General features: G+C 58.1%; 1 protein-coding gene across 3 annotated transcripts in view; it reads right to left on the bottom strand.

Moving 5' to 3' along the window:
• Positions 1-22753, bottom strand: part of ADGRL1 (adhesion G protein-coupled receptor L1) — a 47702-nt gene extending 24949 nt beyond the window's left edge. Inside the window, exons 1-3 of one of the 3 annotated variants that reach the window (XM_065917600.1) lie at positions 22686-22753; positions 21784-21916; positions 4285-4449 (exon numbers count right to left, since the gene is read on the bottom strand). In XM_065917600.1, coding sequence (XP_065773672.1) covers positions 4285-4354 — 70 coding nt within the window. In that variant the 5' untranslated portion in view covers positions 4355-4449; positions 21784-21916; positions 22686-22753. Of the gene's footprint in view, positions 1-4284; positions 4450-21783; positions 22656-22685 lie in introns of those variants that run through there. The other 2 variants (XM_065917601.1, XM_065917602.1) reach the window with 2 other exon arrangements.
• Positions 22754-23656: the final 903 nt, after the last annotated feature.

Genomic DNA, 23656 nt, shown 5'->3' with positions numbered 1-23656 from the left:
GTGTGCCCACTTGTGTAGTAAGGCCATTAGCCCAGCCCAAGAAGAGTCTGGCTCCTGGGAGGTGCCCTGTGAGTCCTTGTAGTGTCCTTTGTGAGAAGAGTGTCTTTACTTGGGGGCCTGGAGCCATGCCAGGGTAGCCTGTGTGAACTGTTAATGGATTAAATCAGGTCTTCCCCCCCTCCACCAATTCATATGCTGAAATCAGGCCCTAACCCCAAATATCTTTGGGGTCCCCCAAATAGAACAGCAGTCCCCAACCTTTTTGGCACCAGGGACTGGTTTCATGGAAGACAATTTTTTCCATGGACAGGGGTACGGGGAGGATTGTTTGGGGATGTTTCTCATAAGGAGCGTGCAACCTAGACCTTTTGAATACACAGTTCACAGTAGGGTTCATGCTCCTATGAGAATATTGATGCCACTGCTGATCTGACAGGAGGTGGAGCTCAGGTGGTAATGCAAATGATGGGGAGCAGCTGTAAATACAGATAAAGCTTCACTTGCTGGTCCACCTCTCACCTCCTGCTCTGCAGCCTGATTCCAAATAGACCATGGACAACTACTGGTCTGCGGCCCAGAAGCTAGGGACCCCTGCCTTAGAATACGAGCAGATTTAGAGATAGCATCTTTACAGAGGTACTCAAGTTAAAATGAGGCCACTAAGGTGGGCCCGAATCCAATATGAATGCCGAAGAATTGAAGCTTTCAGACTGGTGTTGGAGAAGACTCTTGTGAGTTCCTTGGACAGCAAGGAGATCAAACCAGTCAATCCTAAAGAAAATAAATCCTGAATACTCATTGGAAGGACTGAGGTTGAAGCTGAAGCTCCAATACTTTGGCCACCTGATGCGAAGAGCTGACTCACTGGAAGAGTCCCTGATGCTAGGAAAGATTGAAGACAGGAGGAGAAGGGGTTGACAGAGGATGCCATGGTTGGATGGCATCACCAACTCGACGGACATGAGTGTGAGCAAACTCTGGGAGATGGTGAAGGACAGGGAAGCCTGGTATGCTTCAGTCCATTGGGTCACAAAGAGTTGGACGTGACTGAGCTACTGAATAACAACAAATCCAATATGGTGTTCTTATAAAAAGAGGCAATTTGGGCCCAGAGGCACACAAAGAGGGAAAGATGATGTGGAGACACAGGGAGGAAAACGATGACCATCTATGAGCCAAGGAGAAGGGCCTGGAATAGAGCCCGGTGGCCTTCACAAGGAACCAACTTTGCCGACCCCTTGATCTTGGACATCTAGCCTCTAGAACTGGGAGGGAATACCCCTCAGTCTGTGGTACTTGGTCAGGACGGTCCTAGCAAACTATTAATAGTTAGTTCACTAACAATGAGGTTTCAGGTAGGCCTTTTGGATTATGCATCAGTTGACCTCTGGAGGGGCTGGAGATTGAGGCCAGCCATGTCTATGTGACTGAGCCTCAGTAAAGACTCTGGACACCAAGGCTCAGAAGAGCTTCCCCAGTTAGCAGTATAACATGCGTGGTGTGGCTCATCATTGCCGTGAGAGTTCCTGCTGTCTGCAACTGCCCTGGGAGGGAGCCACCAGAAACCCCCATGCACAGAACTTTTCCTGATGTTGCCCCATGCCCCTCTTCTCTTGGCTGATTTTCATCTGTGTCAGTTCACTGTAGTCAGCTATGTTGTTGTTTAGTTACTACGTCATGTCCGAATCTTTCGTGACCCGATGGACTGTAGCCTGCCAAACTCCCCTGTTCGTGGGATTTCTCAGGCAAGAATACTGGAGTGGGCTGTCATTTCCTTCTCCAGGGGATCTTCCCAACCAAGGAATCGATCCTGGGTCTCCCGCACTGGCAGGAGGAATCTTTACCATCTGAGCCACCAGTAATCAACTATAACCGCAAGGGACGGTCTTCCCTTGTGGCTCAGTGGCAAAGTCTGGCGGGCTACAGTCCATGGGGTCCCCAAAGAGTCAGACACGACTGAGTGAGTAAACAACAATAATGGTGTTTGTGAATTTCATGAATCCTTCAGGCAAATCATCAAAGCTGAGAGTGGCCTGGGGCACTTCTCTAACTTCGCACCACCCCCATGCAGAGAGCAGGGAGGGTGTAGAAGGGAATGTCCTCAATGTTCTGGAAGAAACCACAGAGCCTGGCTTTGCTACTTCCCAGCTGACAGGCCAGGTGGGTCCTTTGGGCCAGGGTTTCTCCCGGTGTGGCCCCGGGCATATCTGCATTGTGTTCGGAATGCAGATTCTGAGTGCCCCCAGACCCCGGCCTGCTGATCCCGAATCTCGGGGGTGAATGGGTACACCCACCCGTGATTCTCATGCACACTCTCGCTTGGTCAGCTGCTTCTGGCGCCTCTCCAGGCCTCAGTTTTCGGACCTGTAAAATGGGCAAACCACAGCCCAGGGCTGTACCGGGAGGCTTCTGTGCTAAAAGATGTTCCTGAAGCAGGTGCTGTGGACAGTGAGGGCATCCCAGGGAGGGGGCCCCTGGCTTTCACTTGGGACACTTCCTAGGGTTGCCATGACAATGGAAGAACCTGTCACAGGCATGCCTGGCTCTGGGAGGGGTTGCATTGTCACACGTCAGCTCCCTTCCTATGCCTTTCAGGGACTGCAAGCTGGGACTCAGGAGCCAGGTCTGGGGTTTAGATCCCAGCGCAGCCACTCCTTGGCTGGTGGTTTCATGTAGTCACTGACCACCCCTGGGCCCTTACTTCCTTCTCTAGGGAGTCGACCACGCCTACCCCACGGGCCTCTGCTGAGGGGGTGCAATGGAACTGGTCTGCAGTGAGCAGACAGGCCCCTGATTACTACTGTCAGGAGGATGATTAAGGCAGCTCGTCTCTGTGGGACAGAGTGGGCTCAGCATCATCCACGCCTGCCAGGGCAGCCACCTTCTTGCACACCGGTCCCAGCCAGGCCTATGCCAGGGGTCCGAGGGAAGCAGGGATGCACAGAGTGGTCCCGAGCCGCCAACGTGGAGACTATCACTGGCGGATAAAGAGAAAGTTCCACTGCACGTTGGCAGCAGAGACAGACGGGCCCCCTTTGCTGCGATCTAGTCCCTCTGATGCCAGCTGGGGGCCCAACGGGGTTGGCAGCCAGGCCCTCGGGGTTTTTTGGGGTGAGTTGAATCCCACTTGGGGAAAAGTTTTACATGTGTTCCTCCAGCACCATCTGCTCCCACGTCTAATTTTAGTCCTTCCTGGGCCTGGGAAGGAGGCTGGGGGTGGAGGGCTGGCTCAGATGGCTCAGATGGGTCTGGGGGTGGAAGCAGCCCTGCCCGGCCCAGCTGGGGCTGTGGGGCAGGACCTGGACGGGTAGAGAACGCGGGTGCTGCGGGAGCGGAGGGCGCCAGCTGGCCGGAGCACTGCTAAGGCCTGGTGGCACGGCTGAACGACGCCCCCTCTACCTTTGAGGTTCTCTGTGTGAGGGAGCGCTGGGGAGCAGGGCCCACCACCAGCGGCCTCCAGACAGGGCTGGGAAGGGTGGGGCAGGGGGCACCCCCAGGGCGAGGGCGAGGCCGGCAGGCCTCCCCTCTCTGCCTCTCATCCCGCTCTGCCCTTGCCCCCGCCTGAGCCCACTGTGGGGACAGTAATTGAGTAATCGGGCGAGGGTGGGCGGGCAGGCTCCGGGCACTAATTGTGGCGTGTGCGGGATCCCGGGGCCGGCATAGGGCCGAGCTGGATAATTAGTTGTTTTTAAATAAACGTCAGCGGGCATGCTTTAATTAAGCCTTCTTCCCAGCGAGAGCCTCGGAGATGTAATCACAGAGAGACGCATACACACACAAGAGACAGAAGGGCATCGCCTCACCAGAAAGGCCGGTCCTGGTCCTGGAGGCCACAGCCCAAATCCCAGGCTCTAGGACCGCGGGTGGGACGAGCCCTGGAGCTCTGGGCTGCGGGGTGAGGGGCTGATTCGGGGACCCCTTGAATCAGGTTGTGTGATCACCAAGCCTTCATCTGCTCCAATTCTGCCAGACTGAGGCTGGGTGGGGGCCTGATTCTCTAACAAGGGATCAGGTGGTTGTGGCTGTTGAGTCACTAAGTCATGTCCCACTCTTTTAGCACCCTATGGACCGGAGCCTACCAGGCTCCTCTGTTCATGGGATTCTCCAGGCAAAAAGTGGGTTCCCATGCCCTCCTCCAGGGGAATCTTCCCAACCCAGGGATCGAACCCAGGTCTCCTGCATTGGCAGGCAGGTTATTTACCACTCAGTCACCAGGGGAGCCCTGGTCGGGGGTATTTCAGGGTGTCCTCCCCCCTCCCCTGCCTCGGCCCCCTCAACACCTACCTTGGGTGGCTGAGGTGACGAGGATGGCTGTGACACAGAGACTCCAGAGCGCAGCGGCCAGGCGGGCCATGGTGGCAGCCGGGGGTGCGTGCTCGGCTCTCAGTGGGCTGTGCAGGGGGCCCCGCCCCGCATCACCGGGTGGGCACCGCGGCCTGGTCCACCAGCCTGTGGAGGACAGGGAGAGTGAGGCAGGGGGCAGGGGCGGGCCGAGGAGGAGGGCAGGTCCCCTCTCTTTCTGCAGGTGCCCGAGGGCCTCTAGCCCGCCCTCCGAGAGGGTTGGGTCAATGAACCTCCCTCAAGCCAGCACCCCTGGGCCAGAGGCTGACCCCTCCAAGGCCTCTGGCTCATGTTGCACACCCCCCATCCCAACAGGCGGACCCACCCATTTGGGCACCTTGGATCTCCCAGAAACGCCTCCTGGGGTCTGCCAGCCCCCCTTCCCCAGGTGGCTGGGGTAATTCTTCGGGCAGTGCCAGCTAAGAAGAGCCCACCTGCACCCAGGCAGGCCCCAGACCCTCCATCCCAGGGGAGAACCCTCTGGAAGCCTCTTGAAATCGAGACCCTGCCAGTTTGTCTCCCCTAGCCCAGCTTCCTCATCCAGCACGGCATCCAGGGTGGGGGACCCAGGCGTCTTGGCCCGGGCCTGCAGCCTCCCGGTCTTGGGCAGGAGTCCAGGGCTCCACCCCCAGCCCCTTGGCTTCCTGTCTCTCTGGCTCTGGAAGCTAATTAGAATCCAGCTGGCTGGCGCCATAGATCAGGGACCAGGGACAACTAAGTCCCCTCTTTCCTCTCGGGGGGACCCTCAGGGTGAGTTGGAGACAGGCAGGCGGGGTGAGGGGCGGGTGCAGCCCCTGGGGGAGCTGGGGAAGCTGGAGGAGGGGTGGGAGTTGTGTGTCCTCCCATGCTAGGCCTCCCCTTCCCCGGGCACAGCCGCTTTGAGGGCACAGAGCCGGGTTCTGACCACTTTTTCTCCCTTCCAGCCTCTCCTCTTCTCAGTGCTTCTGTCTCCCCTGGGACACACCCAAGATGGGACACCCAGATCTCCACGTCTGGTCCTTTGCTTCATCTACATCCTGGTTCTCCAAGCATGACCCTGGTCCAGGGGCACCAGCCTGGACACGAACTTGCTAGAAATGCACCTTCTCTGAGGAGGGTCAGCACCCATGTTTCTTTTTTTTTTTTTTAATAGTTTCCTTTTTATTTATTTGGCTGCATTCTTAGTTGTGGTTCATCAGCTCAGTAGTTGCAGGGCATGGGTGTAGTTGCTTTGTGGCATGTGCGATCTTAGTTCCCCGACCAGGGATCGAATCTGCACCCCCTGCATTGCAAGGCTGATTATTAATCACTAGACCACTAGGCAGGTTCCAGCACCCCATGTTTTAACCGACTCTCATTCCCTGATAGCTCAGTTGGTAAAGAATTCACCTGCAATGCGGGAGACCTGGGTTCGATCCCTGGGTCGGGAAGATCCGCTGGAGAAGGGAAAGGCTACCCATTGCAGTATTCTGGCCTGGAGAATTCCAGGGACTGCAGAGTTCATGGGGTCGCAAAGAGTTGGACATGACTGAGCACCTTTCACTTCACTTCTAGTGCGCAAACCCTTGGTCTGTCCTCTACTCCCGTCCCCCGAGTCTGTCCTATGGGCTCAACACCAGGGACAAGCTCATACTTTCCAAGCCTCTTATTTATAGTTTGGAATCTCACAAGAGAGCCCTGACGACTGGTTCCTCCCCACCCCCCACCCCCACAACCGAAAGCCTATCGACCAGCCCAGTAAGCTCCCTGACCCCCACTCCTGCCTCCTGGTCTTCCTCAAGGAGCCCAGACCCCACCCCAGGGCCTTGGCACTAGTCACTTCCTCCAGGTGAATCTTCTGCCTGCCAGTTATTCACCGGCTTCTTCCCCTGCTCCCTGGCCTCCTTTAGACCTTGGTTCAAATGTAACTATTTCTCTTTTTTAATGGATGTGCCCCTCCACCGGCAGAGATCACTGCACTGTTTTGGTCCTGCTTCCACAACAGGCCTGAATGTTGAACAGTTGTTGTTCAGTTGCTCAGTCACGTCCAACTCTTTTGTGACCCCATGGACTATAGCCTGCCAGGCTCCTCTGTCCATGGGATTTCCCAGGCAAGATTACTGGAGTAGGTTGCCGTTCCCTTCTCCACGTTGAATCAGTCTCAGAACCTGAACCTAGAAATCCTCCTCAATTACAACTCCTCTGCTCCCCTCCCCTTCATAAGCTCCTCCACCAAGTTCCATGGGCTCTGCCTCCCTCCAAAGTACCTTGTCAATCTGCCCACTTCCCAGGGCCCAAGCCACCATCCTGCTGCCCCCAGAGGCTTGTCCTGGCCTCCTGCTCTTCCCAGCCTCGCTGCCTCCACTCGGCACTAAGGCCATCATTTAATGATGTAAATCTGAGTATTAACCTCCCCTCTGCTCTCCCTGGGGTCTCTGCTCCTCACCAGGACCTAGGGGCTGCGGGTGATCTGGTGCCACCACATTCTCCAATCCAACCCTCCTCCCGGTCCTAGGAGCTCCAGCTTCCTTCCGGCCTGAGCCCTTGTCTGGGCTGCTCCTCTGCCTGGAGCACTCTCCCAGCACCCCCATCACCTGCTGCAGCTTCTCATCATTCAGGGCTTAACCTCAAGGTCACCCCAGCAGAGCAACCTACCCTGACCGCCCCAACCACTCCTGCTAACCTCGCTCGCCATCCTTTAGCCCTGTTTTTATTTTATTTTTATTTATTTTGGTCACACTGCGCAGCTTGTGGGATCTTAGTTCCCTGGCCAGGGATCGAACCCTTGACTCCTGCAGTGGAAGCGCAGTCTTAACCACTGGACCACCAGGGAAGGCCCTGAAATCACCTTTTTGTATAAGCAGGTCTATTGTCAGCCTTCCCCACTAGACCATGAGCCAGTTGAGGGCAGGGACTCAGCACAGCTTCCCAAGAAATAAAGATTTGGGCAGCTGACTCATGGGGCAGGATGTCCCTCCAGGCCTGTCTCCTCTCATGAAAAATGGAAAGTAATTTCCCAGCGCAACTCCCCCACCCCAACCCCCAGGACCCTCCCCAGCTCCCAGCGTTCAACAAACTCTCCCCACTTCCTCAGCCCACAACCATCTCTCTCATCCCACAACCCTGTCCAGATGTGGCCCTGGATGGTTTCATTTTGCAGCATTCTACAATTTTACATGGTCCAGGGCGGCGGAGGGTGGCATCACCTCATTCCCACCCCCATCTTCTACCTTCCAGACTCGGGGTGGAGTGGGGAACTGATGCTAGGCTGATGAATGCTCCCCTCCCTGACTCTCCCCTAGGGAGTTTAACTGGTCAGCATTCTCCCTCTGGCTCCCTTAGGAGATTAAACCAGTTAGCGTCTGGTTAACGCTGAAGAGGCTGCCGGATGCCAGGCTCTGGGTACGGCCGGCTAACATGAGTCTGGGGTCCGACTCTGTCATTTCACGCCCCCAGGCCCTGAGTGGGCCCTCCCCACCCCCCCAGTTCCCCTGGCACCATGCTTCTGCAGGGTTCTTGTAAGGACCACAGCCTGCACACACAGTAAGCCGGCACAGGCCCATCAGAGGATGCTGTCCCAGAGCAGGAGGGTCAGGACTCAGGAAGCATCCAGGAAGGAGCTGGCTCTTCTCCTCCTCCAGGCTGTCTCCGCTCCCGGGAACCCCAGGACCTCAGCCCTCTTCCTTTTCCACACCCCACTCGGGGATTCCACTGGCATCATGCCTTAGACACCATCCGGACCCGTGACGACTGCCGCCTCTGAATCCCAGCCCCATTCCTCTCCTCACATCTACACTTCTGTCTGGATCTCCAGCGCACCTTGAGCCTGACCTGGCCCGACCAAACTCCCCATTTCAGGGCATGGTCTCCCCTGGCACCATCCTCCCAGGGCCTTGGGTCAGAATCCCAGGAGTCAAAATCTGGGCTTTCCCCTTCCCTCACCCCCACAGCCAGTTCAGGAGTCAGTCCGGGGTCTGCATCTCCAGAACAGCCCAGCGTCTGTCTGTCCATTCTCGGCATCTGTCCTCCAGATCTGGGCATTCCTATTTTCACCAAAGAGCCCTGATCCCTTCCCTGCTGCCCTCCAGCATCTCCACTCCCACATCCCTGGCTCCCCCTGGCAGCCAGAGGGGCTTTTTAAAAGACTGTGGTAACACACACACACACACACACACACACCCTGTTGTCTAGTTGCTTAGTTGTGTCCGACTCTTTGCAACCTCATGGACTGCAGCCCGCCAGGCTCCTCTGTCCTTGGGATTCTCCAGGCAAGAGTACTGGAGTGGGTTGCCATGCCCTTCTCCAGGGGGTCTTCCTGACCCAGGGATCGGAGCTGGGTCTCCTGCACTGCAGGCGGATTCTTCCCCATCTGAGCCCCCAGAAGCTTGGTACCTGCTAGTCAAGAATTCCGTCTCCCCGCTCCCCTATGGTCCTGGCAACCACTCATCTGCTCTCTGTGTCTACGGATCTGCCTGTTTTGAGCATCGCGTACACGTGGAATCAGATAATCAGTGGCCTTTTAAAGTGTCTGGTTTCTTTCACTCCGCAAGATGTTTTTGAGGTTCACCTATGTGGAAGAGTGTGTCAGTTGAGTTCCTACTTCTGGCTGAGTAATATTCCATTGTATGAATGGACCACATTTCTTCATCCACTTGGATAAAAAAAATTTTTTAACTGGAATATAGTTATTTACAGGGTTATGTTAGTTTCGGGTATACAGCAAAGTGAATCCATTATACATATACATATATCCATTTTTTGAAAAGATGCTTTTCTTGTATACACCGCTACAGAGTATTGATACAGTTTCCTGTGCTATACAGTAGGTCCTTATTAGTTACCTATTTTAATAGTAGTCTGTATGTACCAAATTTTTTTTTGTTTTTGGCCGTGCCATGTGCCTTGCAGCATCTTAGTTCTTTGACCAGGGATTGAACCTGCTCCCTAGGCAGTGAATGGAGAAGGCAATGGCAACCCACTCCAGTATTCTTGCCTGGGAAATCCAATCAACAGAGGACCCTGGGGGGTTACAGTTCATAGGATCGCAAACAGTTGGACAAGACAGAGCAGCTAACACCTAGGCAGTGAAAGTGTGAAGTCCTAACCACTGGATGACCAGGGAATTTCCTATCCATTCATCACTGATGGATACTTAGGCTGTTTTCACAGAGAGGATGTTTTCTTTCAATTTATTTATTTCTAATGGAAAGATAATTGCTTTGTAATATTGGGTTAGTTTCTGCCATACATCAACAGGGATCAGCCATAGGGATACATACATCCCCTCCCTCTCCAGCTTCCCTCCCACCTCTCACGCCATCCTAACCCTCTAAGTTGTCACAGAGCGCCGATCGGAGCTCCCTGAGTCACATGGCTAATGCCCACTGGCTACCTATCTTACATACAGTAGTGCGTATGTTTCTATGTTACTGTCTTCACTCATCCCACCCTGTCCTTCCATCCCTCCCAAGAGGGGACTTTTTAAAGACAATCTTGGGGCCTCCCTGGCTGTCCAGTGCTTAGGACTTGGTGCTTTCACTGCCGTGGCCCGGGTTCAATCCCTGGTTGGGGAACCAGGATCTCACAAGATACGTGGCACAGCCCAAAAGAAAAAAAAAAAAAAGAATCTCAACACACTGCTCCCCCGCTTAAATCCTTGCCAGGGCTCCCCCTCCACGTCCTGTGAGACCACACTCCTGCCCCTTCCCTGCTCCTCTGGCCACGCTGGTTCCCACCACGCAGTCCTGGCCGGTGTCCCTCAGATCTCAGCTCACGTCCCCTCCTCAGAGGTGCAGCTGGGCCCCCACCACCCTGCACCATGGCCTCTGGGAGTCAGTGCCTGCCTGTCCCATCCCCACCGTCCCGAAACCTCCCACGACTCCGTTTTTCTCGCAGTAAAACGGGGCTGCTGCTTAGGGGAGCGGCAGAGCACGATGAATTCACACCCAGGGAACACGCAGGGCCACACCTGGTGTGCAGTGAGTACAAGGCGTCCCTGCTGCGCTGTCGCCCCCACACCCACCGATCACGCCACTGCCCGTGACTTGACCTGTCCACTGGTGGATTTCCTTTGTACTCCTCCCCCGCCCCCAAGACGGGAAGCTCCCGAGGCTATCTCCTGGCACTTAGATGTGCAGTACTAGTTGTTGTTCAGTTGCTCAGTTGTGTACGATTTTTTGCGACCCCATGGACTGCAGCCCGCCAGGCTCCTCTGTCCATGGGATTCTCCAGGCAAGAATACTGGAGTGGGTTGCCATTTCCTTCTCCAGGGGCTCTTCCTGGACCAGGGATCGAACCCGCATCTCCTGCATTGTTAGGCGGACTCTACCACTGAGCTATCAGGGAAACCCAGATATATACTAGGTTCACAAACAAATATTTACCAATGAACACAGGAATGGTGCTGGGGACGGCTAGACAGGGCATCTGCCCTGTGACCTAGGGGCCAAGCCTGACCCACACGGACTGGGCATCCTTGCCTCAGGGGCACATAAAGTGTTCCCCATGGGCTGCTGCTGCTCCCGGAACCTCCACCCCTGGAGCAGCTCCCCCACGAAGCCCCAGGCATCCCCGGGGCTGTCCCCACCTGGGGGTTGGAGCGGGGGGAGCTGGGCACTGCAGTTCTGTCCCCTCTCTTCCTGGCCTGACTGCATACCCACTCGACCCTGGGCAGTTTCTCCTGCCACGGTGCTCACCTAAGTGAGGAAGTGAGGTTAGACATGGTGAGGTGGGAACCGCCTGGGAGATCCAGGCCTGACCAGCCATGAGGCCTTGGGGTGGATGGAATTGTATTCCCCCCAGAAAAGATACGCTGGCGCCCTATCCGCCGGCATCTCAGAATGGGACCTTATTTGAGATAAAGATGTAATCAAGTTAAAATGAGTGAGGTCATTAGGATGGGGTGTGTGTGTGTGTGTGTGTGCTCAGCCATGTCTGACTCTTTGTGACCCCATGGGCTGCAGCACACCAGGTTTCTCTGTCCATGGAATTTCCCAGGCAAGAATACTGGAGTGGGTTTCTCTGTCCATGGAATTTCCCAGGCAAGAATACTGGAGTGGACTGTCATTTCCTTCTCCAGGGGATCTTCCCAACCCAGAGATCAAACCCTCATCTCTTGCTTCTTCCGCTTTGGCAGGTGGATTCTTTACCACTGAACCACCTGGGAAGCCCCAGTAGGGGGGACCCTGATCCAATCAGACTGCTGTCCTCATAAAAAGGACATGGACACAGACCCACAGGCACCCAAGGAGACCACCACGTGAAGACAGAGGCAGAGATCAGTGTGATGCGCCTTCCAGCGAGGGACTGCTGGCAAACCACCAGAAGCTGGGGGGGGAGGTTCTTTCTCTGTGCCCCTGGAAGGAACTAACCCAATGCTTCAATCTTGGACTTCTGGTGTCTATATCTGGGAGACAATCCATTTCTTTTAAAGCCACCCAGCCTGGGGTATTTGCCACAGCAGCCCCAGCAAACTCACACAGGGCGTCAGGGCAGGAGGGGTGGTGGTATGCAGGCAGAGATGGGAGATGGGCCCTGAGCCTCACAACTTCAGGAAAACCTTTCTGCTATAGGGTGTAGAGGTCGGCTAGGACCCCCCATTTGCCAGAACCACTCACAATGGCCAGGGGCAGCGGCTGACAGCTCCGTATCCCATTCCGAGCACTTCTCGCCTGTATCTCATTTAATCCTCATAAGAACTTAGTAAGGATGGGAGCGCATACCCACATTTTATAGGAGAAGAAAGTGAGATCCCAAGGGCACCTGAGTGGCAACGGGGCTTGGAACCCCAGGCTGATCACGGGGAGCTGGGGAGACCAAGGGGCCCTCAAGAGGCCTCTCGTCTGGGCCCCCGCTGCTTCTGTAGGCCTGAGCAGCTTCAGAAGTGGGCATGCCCATAGGGGTCAGGTGAGCCCACACCTGCGTCTGTCCCCACTTTGAGCCTCAGGGAACTTGAATGTTTGGGAAATTTGAGTTTCCCAATTTAACCCATGGGAAACAGGGCTCGCCACCCTCACGTTGAGAGGGGGGACTGGGCCCCAGGTGTGTTAGACCCCCAGGTCGTGTGGGCTGCCCACTGACCCCACACCTGCCTCTGCTTTTGCCTGAGCCCCACTTCAGTCTCAAGTCAAGGGGCAAAAGCAGGGGCGTCCTGGGGGCGGGTGATGCGGCCCAGGCTCTGTCCTCGGGTGCCCTGGGATGGGGCAGGGGAGGGCGACAGGAGGAGAACCGGCTGCTGGTGGAGAGGGGGCGCCGCGAAGCTGCCCTAGAGTGCGGTTGCCATGGCAACCCGCTGTGCTTGAGTGGGTGGGAGTCTGAATGCCTGAAGGGGGGGTACCACCAGCAGGATTTCGGCCCCCTGAGAACAAGTCTCCTTCGTCTTGCTCCCTCCTCAACAGCCTTGAGGCCTCCCCAAACCCAGCAGCCGGAGAGCCCAGCTCCATGGGCCCGCCTCCTCCAGGGAACCCTCGGGCATGGCACAGTGCATAAGTGGCAGGCCCTGGGATGAGGCCAGGGACTTGGCTCCTGGGTCTGAACCTGCTGTGTGCTATGTGCTCTCAGGCCAGCCTCCTGGCCTCTCTGAGCCCATTTCCCCATCCCAACTCTGGGACTAACAGACTGCCATCACAGAGATGGAGCCAGCGCCAGAGAGTGTCCGGCACATAACCTCCTTCGGGAAGGGACCTGTGGGCTCCGGGGTTGGGGTCAGGCCAGCGTCCCCACTGAACCCTCAGCTCCACCCCCTCATCTTCCAACATCTCAGCAGAAAGCAGCCTGAGTCCTCCGAGGTGCTCAAGAACCTCTCCTCCTCCCATCCCCACAGCGGCTCCTGCGTCTCCTCCTTCAGCATCTGCTCACTCTGTCCTCACGCCTTGGTCCCCTCCCTGGTCCAGCCCGGCCCCCTCCCCCTTCTCTCCTGCTCTCCACCCTCGCAGCCCAGCCTATTCCCCCTACAGCTGCCAGAGGGCGCCTGTGAGCACCTGAATCCCCACAGGGTCCCTCTCGGCTCAGAACCCTCCGTGGCTCCCACCACACTCAGAACAAATGGCAAAGTCCTTCTCCAGCCACAGGGCCCTGTGCGCTCGGCCCATCGTCCCTACCCGCACCTCCGTCCACCTTTCCTCCTCCCTCGCTAGCACCAGGGGCAGCACCCTCTCAGGGCCTTTGCTCGGGCTGGTCCCTCCTCCCCAGGGAGGTGCGAAGCTCCTCCCTTGCCTTGTTCAGGTCTTTACACAGACGCTGCCAGCCCTGGGAGGTCCTGCCAGCCCCACACTCCTGCATCCTGCCCTCCCCGGCACTCATCCCTATCATGCCCGCCATGCGTTTTACTTATTTGCTTATTATCTCTCTCCCACTAGACGTCGGCGCCACAGGGTGGGGTTCGTCTGCCTACAAATTTTAAAAGGTCACTCTGGCAGCCTAGTGGCAGGGGTGGGACCATTCAAAGCCTCCCCTTCTCCGTGGATGCCTCCTCCCTGGTCTCCACATCTATCTGCCACTCCCGCCCCTTCTGATCTCCATCCTGCGCCCAGAGTGCTCTTGGCAAAATGAAAACTCCACCATCACTCGCTGCCTACAGCCCTCCATGGCTCCCTATTGCCTCAGAGGCTACCACATGGCATTTCAGACCTGGATTTCCTCCTACCTTTTCACCACCTTCTCTGCTCTGGCCTGTTCTTTCCTCACCCCCTACATCTCTCACCCACATACCCAGAGGACTCCTGCCTGCTGTGCCCTCTTCCTCCAAAAGGCTCTGCCCCCCAGGACTGTGTTGGTACCCACACTGGCGGTACACTGGGCCTTCACATTTTGCTCCCCTAATTGGACTTGGGCTCTGCAGTTTAAAGTCCATTTATCCCATCAAGGAACATTCCATCATGGGTTGGCCAGGTTCTCTGCCGCATGCCCAGTTCTGGTGAGGAGAGTGTTCTCGTTAATTCATTTAATGAACAAAGATGAAACAGACCCTTGGAAGAGGTCATCCATTCAGGGGGTAGTTACCTCGTTTCCAACCAGTCACAAGTGCTTTGGAGGAAAATAGACTAGTAGCAGAGAAAGATTGGGGGGTGGGGGGGCGGTGGGGAATATGTATCAATGCAAACATAGATGGGGTGGTCACGGAACACCTGGCCACGTAGGTAACAATTTGGCAAAGGTCATGAGGAGGTGAACCACCGAAGTACTGAAGAAAGAATATCCAGGCCATGGGAAGAGTACACGCAAAAGCCCTGAGGCAGGAATGTGCTAGAGCGCAGCTCTGGTCCAGAGAGAAAGGGGACAGTGGGAAGGGGTGAGGGCAGGGGAAGGGGGCAGAGCGAGCAGGGTCTGCGGGAGTGAGGTGGGCGGAGTGGAGTTTTTTTTTTTTTTTTTTTTAATATTTAGCTTATTTGGCTAGGCCAGGTCTTAGTTGCGGCATGTGGGATCTTTAGTTGAGGATATGAACGCTGAGTTGTGGCATATGGGGTCTAGTTCCCTGACCAGGGATCGAACCCAGGCCTCCAGCATCGGGAGTGTGGAGTCCCAGCCACTGGACCACCAGGGAAGGCCCACCCTGAGACCGAGTGGGGACAGGACGGGCCCGGACTCGGGCGAGGGGCGATGAGACCCTGTATGTGTGTGGGGGTGAGGATGAGAGCAGAAGGTGCTTCCCGCTCGCCCTCTTCTTTTGGCTAGGTCCACCCTGCTGTCTGAACTGGAAACCTGCAGTTTCCCCGCCCCCTCCTTTCCTTCTGCCTTCTAATTGGTCATCTACTAAGTCATGTTAACTCTGTCTCGAAAGCCCTGCACAGGTCCCTCTCTAAGGTCTCAAGGCCCCATCCCAAGCCTTCATGTTGACAGCTGTGGGGGCCTCCGACCCACACTGGCGTCGCCCCCACCTCCCCCCGGCCTGGGCTCCCTTCCTGCCTGCCCTCCACAGCTCTCACCTATGAAGCGGCCAGAAGGAGCGCATGCTAAACATTCTAACCCTGTTTCATTGGCCTTGACCCCTTCCCAGGCCTCCTCAGCCCTGTGCACAAGTAGAAACATAAATTCAAAAGTCCTTTGGCCCCCAGGACCTGCGTCCTGTCTCCCTGCCGGGCCAGGGAATGTCCTTCCTTCTCCCCTCTGAGCTGCCAGCCTTCTTTCTGACCTCAGGGCGGGTCCCTTCCTTTCACGAACTCTCCCTGACTCCCCTCCACTTTATCCCTCCTTCCCTTCCAGGCCTCGGCTGGGAAGCCCCCTCCACCAGGAAGCTCTTCCTTACAGGCCGTCCGGCCACTTCTTGGATGCTCATCTCCACAGCGCGTTGGTACCACGGCGACCAGAGACCCATTTCCGCCCCAAGGTGCTCCCTGACCAGTCACAAGCCTCACGTACATTCCAGGTCCTGTAGCTGCTATCTAGTCACTCAGCTGTGCCTAAGTCTTTGCGACCGCATGGACTGTAGTCTGCCAGGATCCTCTGTCCCTGGAATTCTCCAGGCAAGAACACTGGAGTGGGTTGCCATGCCCTCCTCCAGGTCATCTTCCCAACCCAGGGATCGAACCCTGGTCTCCTGCACGGCAGGTGGATTCTTTCCTGCTGAGCCACCGGGGAAGCCCCCAGGTACTGCAGAGCAGTGCTGAAAACGGCCACGGGAGCCAGGGCCTGTGGCAGAAGACATGGAAGAGGCTCTGGGGCCTCTGCTACCACCAAGCTGGCAGTGAAGGGGCAGAGACCAGAGGGCGGGGGAGATGGTGCTCAGCGGGGCAAGAGGGAAGAGGCTCCCGGTCTCAGGGTCCTCGGTTTAAGTCCCAGCTGTGCCCACTTTAGGCTGTGTGACGATGTAACTCCCCCCGCCCCCACCACGGTCCCTCCGCTGCATTCTGCCTCTTCCCTGGGGAAACGGGACGCAAGTCTCACAATGGTGGTTGTGGGCTTAGAAATAATATTCAGCAATTCTACATGACTCTTTTATTTTATTTATTTGCCACACTGCACAGCCTGTGAGACCTTAGCTTCCCCGACCAGGGATCCAATCTGGGAACATGGCAGTGAAAGCCTGAATCTTAACCACAGGACCACAATGGAAGTCCCTACACGTCTCTTAAAAGAGGCACCTACTATGCGTGAGGCACTGATCGAGGTGTGGAGAGACAGCTGTGAATGAGCCAGACATAAAACACACTAAAAAAAAGTCAGTCCTGTGATGTACTAGTGGTGTGTGTGTGTCTGTGTGTGTGTTCTGCAACGTTAAATTCAGTGATGGAGAAAGGCCAGACATGTCAGTAAAGCTCTGGAAAGGTGAGGAAGGAGCCACAGAGGTGCCCAGGGAGGAGAAGAGCATTCCAGGCAGCAAGCACGGCTTGTGCAAAGGCCCTGGGGCTGTTCAGGGGGGGCCAGTGTGTTTGACAACCAGTGAGAGAGTGGGCACAGGGGAATGGCAGGGGGTGTGGGCACGGAGGTGAAAGGGACAAACAACACCAGACTCGTCCCTCTGCTGATGAGGGTGCATTCAAGGGCACCCTGACCTCCATCACCAGGGGCAAGAAAGGGTGGGTGGTTCTGCCAGGGTGGGAGTTGACCACCTATGGACTGGGCACTGTCCCTGGCCAATGAGCTTGGCTGCTTTCAAAGGATTAAGAAAAAGCAGCAGCAGAAGTTTATGCAACAGAGCTGGTAAGCCCACCAATGTCTCCAACACTGGCTGCCTGGGTCTTCACAGAGGGAGTCTGCAGACCCTTGATCTAGAGCAGTGGTACTCACCTGGGAGGGCCCATGATTTTGCCCCCCACCCAAGCTGTTTGGCAAAATCTGGAGGCCTTTTTAGGTGTCACAACTCGGGGGTGGGGGGGTGCTCCTGGATACCAGGGCGTAGAGGGTGGAGGCGAAGGATGCTGAAAAGTCCAGGCCTCCTCCCAAAGAATGAATGACACAGCCCCAATGTCAGGAACGCCATGGCTGGGAGACCCTGCCCTGGGCCCCAAGCCTGTCTGCCTCACCTACCTGACCCCAGATAGGACCACCCACCTGGCTTCCTGGTCTGCCTGGTATTTTTAGCTTGGGAGGAAAGGCCCTGGCTGTTTTTAGTTTTGGGAAGCGGGGTAACAAGGCTATTTTTAGCTTGAGCATCTAATTATTGCAACTTTTATCTTCCCCAAATTTTGGATTTGGGGGAGGATGGTGTGGGAGGGGGTGGCGCAGTAGTAAAGAGCCTGGCTGCCTATGCAGGAGACGCAAGAGATGCGGGTTCAATCCCCAGGTCGGGAAGATCCCCTGGAGGAGGGCATGACAACCCATTCCAGTATCCTTGCCTGGAAAACCCCATGGACAGAGGAGCATGGCGGGCCACAGTCCATGAGGTCGCAAAGGACCAGACATGACTGAGCGACTGAGCACTGAGCTGAGGTGGGCAGCGGATGGGGCTTTTGCTTGGCTGATTTCCTAGGATCTGAAACAAGGGTGGGGGGTCCCATCATCCTATGAGAGTCAGAGTCAGTGTCCCCCTGGATCAAAGCTGCTCAGGCCTTGACCGTGACACTCCTACCCCCAGCAAGGGTGGGGGCCCCCCATGACCCTCTGGGCTCTAAACCCTATATGCACACTGCCCCATGCCTGCCCACAGGGACACCCTCACACACTGGGCACCCCTGAGACCCTCTCAGGGAGCTGCCTCACAAGTGGGTATATGGGACAGGTGCCAAGCTGGCCTGGTCTGGGCCCTGGTGGGTAGCCCTGGCTTCCCCAAGAGGGTCTACAGCGACCCCTCAATGTGCAAAGCCAGGGAAGGGGAGTCCCTTGGGGCCTCTGTCCTTTGAGAGGCGCCCCCCTCCTCCATTCACTCAGCTAAGAGTTCTTGAGTGCCTACTGTGGGCCCGGCCTGAGTATAGGCACCTGGCATCCAAAAGCACACTAGGAACAAATTCCCCAAGAGCTTGGGTCCTGGTCGGGGAAGACAGACAATAAACCAACGAACACAATAAATCAGTAAATTACAGAATGTGCGAAAAGTCATCCTTGTTAGGGAAAAGTCAGGAGGCGGGTGGGAGGCTGAAATTTTAAACAGGTTGCATGGGGTAAATAAAGGTTACTGAGAGGGGACATCCGTTGTGGGTGAGGGAGCAAAAGCTTTGCATGTGTTAGGGGAGGGGCCCAGGCGAAGGAGCCGCCAGTGCAAAGGGCCTGTGGTTGAACTGCATGCTTAGGAGCAGTGAGGAGGGGAGGCGAGGTGGAAGGGGTGACAGGGAAGATCACGAAGGTCTGGACCCTGGGACACCCCATGCTCGGGGTGCCAAGATGAAGGGGCTGCCCCTCCCCAGCTGGGACTCTGGGCGTTCTGGATGGGGAGATATATGCCTTTTCCCCAACTCTTATGACAGGAGCCCCTTGACTGAAATTGCTCGCGTCACTAGACTGTGAGCTCCCTGAGGACAGGACTGGGGTACTGTTCCCCTGGAGTCCCCAGCACAGCGCTGAGTGAAAAAGACACTTGGCAAATATTCACGGGTTTCATGAAGAGGTCGGCCCAGCTTTGCTCCCAGGAGACACACATGCACACACTTGCAGGTGCACACAAGACGCAGACAGCCCTTGACACATGGAAACACACACACATCCCCTCTGCAAAACTCACAAACACGAGCATCCAGGAGACAGTTATGAACACGGGACCAGCCTGTCGGACACGTGGCCACATGCAGGCTCGTCCAGGTTACCATCCTAATCACAGCACAGGTACCACAGGTCACAGCAGCCTGGATTCTCAGGGTGGTGGGACCTGCTCCCAGGCCTCTGTTCCGCAGCCCCCCCTCCCAGCTGGGACCCCGCTTTCTCTTTCATCAGGGTGGCTGAGCCCAGGGCTGGGAGGGGCGCTGGTGCAGTCAGGTACAGTTCCGGACCCAGGGAACCCCCATCTCAGGAGCATCATCCCCCTCCTCACCTCCCTGGAGGGTCTGGAGGAGGGGAACTGTCTGGCGTCTGGAAATTGAATCCTTGCGAGGAGCCCACACAGAAATCAGAGCCTTCTGTGTGTCCTTGGTCACACGTCTGGGTCTGGCTGGAGAGGCAGGAGGGGGCAGTGACTGACAACTTCAGCTCCCCGTGGCCAGCAGGGGCTGGGACGGGGACAGCGGGGAGACCGCTCCTCCTGTTCTCCATCAGGGGCACCCCCTCTGGGGCCAGGCAGCACAGCCTCCTGGGGTTGGCACCCCCACCCCAATGCCCAGGCTGGGGCTGAAGCACCACGCTCTCTCCTGTCAGCCCCCCACACGCAGGTGATGCCCGAGCCAGGACCAGACAGCTTGATGCAAACAGACTCCAGAGGGGCCATGGCCCCCCCAGCTCTCCCTCTATGGCCCGCCTCCCAGGAGAAAGGGCTCTCCAGGGCAGGCTGGGAATAGAAACCAGGCTGCCAGTCTCCTGCCTTCCACCTCCTCCCTGCAGGCCCCACGGCCCAGGTGCGGCTGGTCCCCAGCTCCCTGCCCTCCCCCAAGCCTGGGCATCCGCTCCACGCCCAAGGGCAACAACCAGGGGCTTGGGACGGGCACCCCAAGGAGAGCAGGAGTGACAATCATGGGGTGAGCTGAGACCCTGAGGGAGTTCCCTGAGGCAGAGGAGGAAGAAGGTGGCAAGGCCAGTGGGGAGGCCGGGCACTCACATGTGAGCACACACGTATGTGGCTTGGTGCATGGGGGCCCTTGCTGCCAGCCAGGGATCGAATTAGTTCCCTTTTCCGCTTTCCAGATGATTTTTCATCTCTGTAATTAATGGGCAAGTCAGTTCTGAACGGCATGGCAGGCAAATTACTAGTTAGGAAAATCACGGATAATTTTCTCGATATGATAATGAAGGTTGTATTCCTTCTCTTATTCTCCCTGTTTTCATCCTACTTTTAAGTAATAAAATCGGCATTAGAATTTGGGGGTGGGGGAATGGGGAGGAAGGAGAAGTCACCTGCCCCCACAGCTGGGGCCTGACCCAGGCCCCGTGGAGAGTGCCGAGTCCCTGGCCACCAGGCAGATGGAGGGAATGAGACGGGGGGCCCTCCGTGGGACACCCTGATGACCCATTCAGGGTGCCAGGCCTAGGAGACCAGGTGGAGGGCGGGCAGCTCCCAGGCTGTTAGGCCCGGGGGTGAAGGAGTTGGGGTCTGGGGTCAGGTTACAGGTTCCCGCCCGGCCCTTGGGTGCTTGGAGTGGGGACCAGGGATCACCCTCCTGTCGCCCAAGCAGGATTGAGATCCACCAGCCCTGAGCAGACATCTACTCTCAAGCGTCCCCCATATCTGTCCCCCATACTGTCCAAACCCCTCTCATCGGTGACTCCTGTAGCAGCGAAGAGAACAGGGCAAGCCGAGAGGGAGAGAGAGGCAGAGAAAAAGAGAGAGGCGGAAAGGCAACCAGCCATCTTGGCAGCCATCTTGAACCCCTCCCCCCGCTCCCCACATGTTGGGATGTGTGCAGAGGAACCCCGGCCCCGGGTCCTGCAGGAGCCAGGAGGAAAGGGGGCCCCGTCTCAAGGCTGCGATGGAGGGACACCCACTCAGCCTGCCATGGCTGTGTGCGCGCGCGGGGGGCGGGGGTGGAGAGGTGGGGGAGGGAGGAGCGGACCGCGAGGAAGGGACTGTGAGGGGCTGGGCAGGGATGGGGCTGGGTGCTGACCGAGACTGGAAGGTTAGGGCCGGAGGTGTGTGTGAGGGCTGTGTGCTGGCGGGGGGCGGTGTGCCTGTGGGGCCACTTTTTGGCCACGACGGGAGCACACACACACAGCGCTGCCCAGGCTCTTCTGGCACCGACTCCCGTCCCAAGCAGATGGAAAGATGACAATTGAAACCCCAAGCTCTACTCGGCGAACACCTGGGAGAGTGGGAGCGCTGGTCCTCAAAGCCCGAATCCGGGTGGATGAAACCCAACAGCTTCCCAGGCTTAACCGGGTACCGCGGAGGGAAGATGCTGTCGACGGACACAGCTCACCAGACACCCAGACAGACCCCTCCCCATCCCCCGCGCCTCTGCCTCCCAGAGAAAAACAACCCCCCAGCCCGGCTTCGTGGGGTGCCAGCCCCCGACACGGCTCCTCCGGGAGCTGGGGCCGGCGCGCGGCGCGCACACGCACCCTCTCCGCTCACACCCAGACACCTACACAAACAGGGCGCCAAGCACCCGCGCGCACACGCACCGGGGACACGCAGGCACTGCCGCGCCGCTTCCCCACAAAGGCTGGCGCGCGCGCGGGCACACGCAGCCACGCGCGGGCACACTTGCGGTCCCCTCCCCCCACGGGCACCCCGCGGCCGCGCATCCGCACCCCCGACAGTCCACGGGGGCTGCCCCTCCCGGCCCCCTCACCGGTGGGGTGAGGTGCAGGCCGCCCTCCATCCCCCTCGCGCTCAGGTGCTGTGACCCGCGGCTCCAGCATCCCCTCCCCCTTCCTGGCCCGGACAGGCCCGGGCTCCCATCCTCCCTACCTCGGCCCCTACACCTGGCCCAGGTACGGCGTCCCCCTCGCCCGGGGTCCTCAGACACTCACCTGTCCAGCGCCGCTCCGGGGTCGGCCTTGCGTGTCTCTCCTGCGGCTCCGCGAACCCAGGACCCCCGCCCGGCACATCTCCCGGAGCCGGGATAGGGGGAAATCGGGCGAGGGGTGGCGGGGCCCAGAACCGCTGTCACCAACCAAAAATTTAAAAAAAAAAAAAAAAAAGAAGAAGCGATTACACAGCTCCAAAGGCGGCCCCCTCGCGGCGGCAGAGACTCGGGGCTGGGGGCGAGCGTCCGCGCCCCTCCCGGGGAGGGAGGCGGCGGAGGCGGCGGGGCGGGGGCGGCGTCAGAGCTCCGGGGGCTGGGGCGAGGCGGAGCCCCCCGAGGCGGCGCCAACAGCTGCCCGCATCTTCCCCGCAGCTCCGCGGCCCCGACGGAGGCGGCACGTGTGCGCCCAGGCGACTTCCCAGCCCCCTCCGACGGCGGTAGCCGAGGGGTTAACGGGGCAGCTAGGAAGCCCCAGCAGCCCCCCGCCGCCCGGCGGCGCCGCTCCGGGGCCCACGCGGCCCCATTCGCCGGGGCCTCCTCGGCAGACGGCGGGGCGGGGGCGCCGCAGCGCCGACAACTCCCGCGCCGACGGCTCGGGCTCCCCGCAGTGGCCACGGGGGGCTCGGGTAGGGGGCGGGCGGCGCGGAGCTTGTTGGGGGGTGGCGCGGTTGTAGGCGGGCGCGGCGGCGTCGCGCCCCCGGGGTGGCCGGATGGGGGGGCGCCGGGCCGGGCCCGTGGGCACCGCAGGACGCGCGGACCGAGCGGGCGCCGGGCACCAGCAATGACAAGCCGCCTGCTCGCCCCTCTCCCCGGCGCACCCGCTCCGGGAGGGGGGCGGCGGGCACGCGCAAAACCCGGCCCGGAGCCGCCGCCCGAGACCGGCCGCTGCAACCTGCCCAAGCGCACCGGAGGCCGGTCCGAAAACCCGGGATGGACTTTCCTCCCCTTCGACCCCCCACCTCTAGCCCTTATGGAAAAACCGGGAGAGGGAAGGAGATATGCTGGATCCCCGCTTTGGAACGGGAAGTGGGGGAGGGGAGACAGGCTCGAGGAAGACCTGGAGCGGATTTTGCAGGTAGTGGAGTAAAGGCGCTTTGCCCGGTGAGGGGAGAAATGGGAGCGATCTGGAAGGGGTCTGCAAAACCCGGGTTGGATTAGACAGAGATGGGAGGAACGAAGGCAACTGCGACAGGGCCAAATGCACCCCGGGCACGCAAATTTCGGGCCGGATTCTTCCTCGGGAGACGGAGTAATGCGTCATGCCTAATGCAGTGGAAACAAGTAAGACCTGGCCTAGAGTTCCCAGACCTGGGCTCGCAGGGGGCTCCGGGAGGGGGCTATTTAGTGGCTGAGGCGGCGTGGACTGCCCTCGTCTTCCTGGCAGCGACGTGCAAGAAGGAGGGGCAAAGGGAGGGCTGGACTCGGGCACGAAAGGATCTGGAGCGCCGGCTGCACGAAGCAGGCAGGTAAAAGCGGTTTCTGGATCCAGGGACGATGCGAAGGGAATGCAATGAGGAGGCCGCTACCCTGGGAGACCAGACCTACAATATAAGGCAAGGGAGGACCGCAAAGCCAGGACTGGAGTATACGGGATGGGACAAGACCCTAGCTAAAGATCTGTGGCAACTGGTCACGGACTGGCAACTGAGCGGGTCGCACCGGAGAGGGTGGGTGTTTGGGGGAGGTTAATATCTATAAACGCCTCAAAGGTCTTGCTTTGGGTGGTGGTGGGGAGGCGACAAGAGAAAAAATTGAATTTTAGGTTTTTGGCAAGAGCAAAAACTCGATATGGATTTCCGCAGCTGAGCAACTATACTGCAGCTGGTGGACTTGAAGTAGGACAAGGAACCAGCGGGTTCCTAGGCATCTGGCCGAGT

This window comes from Muntiacus reevesi, chromosome 1 (genome assembly GCF_963930625.1).
Source record: "Muntiacus reevesi chromosome 1, mMunRee1.1, whole genome shotgun sequence".
Lineage (NCBI taxonomy): Eukaryota > Metazoa > Chordata > Mammalia > Artiodactyla > Cervidae > Muntiacus > Muntiacus reevesi.
The sequence above is the reverse complement of the archived record's forward strand: the minus strand, read 5'-3'. Positions and strand labels throughout refer to the sequence as shown.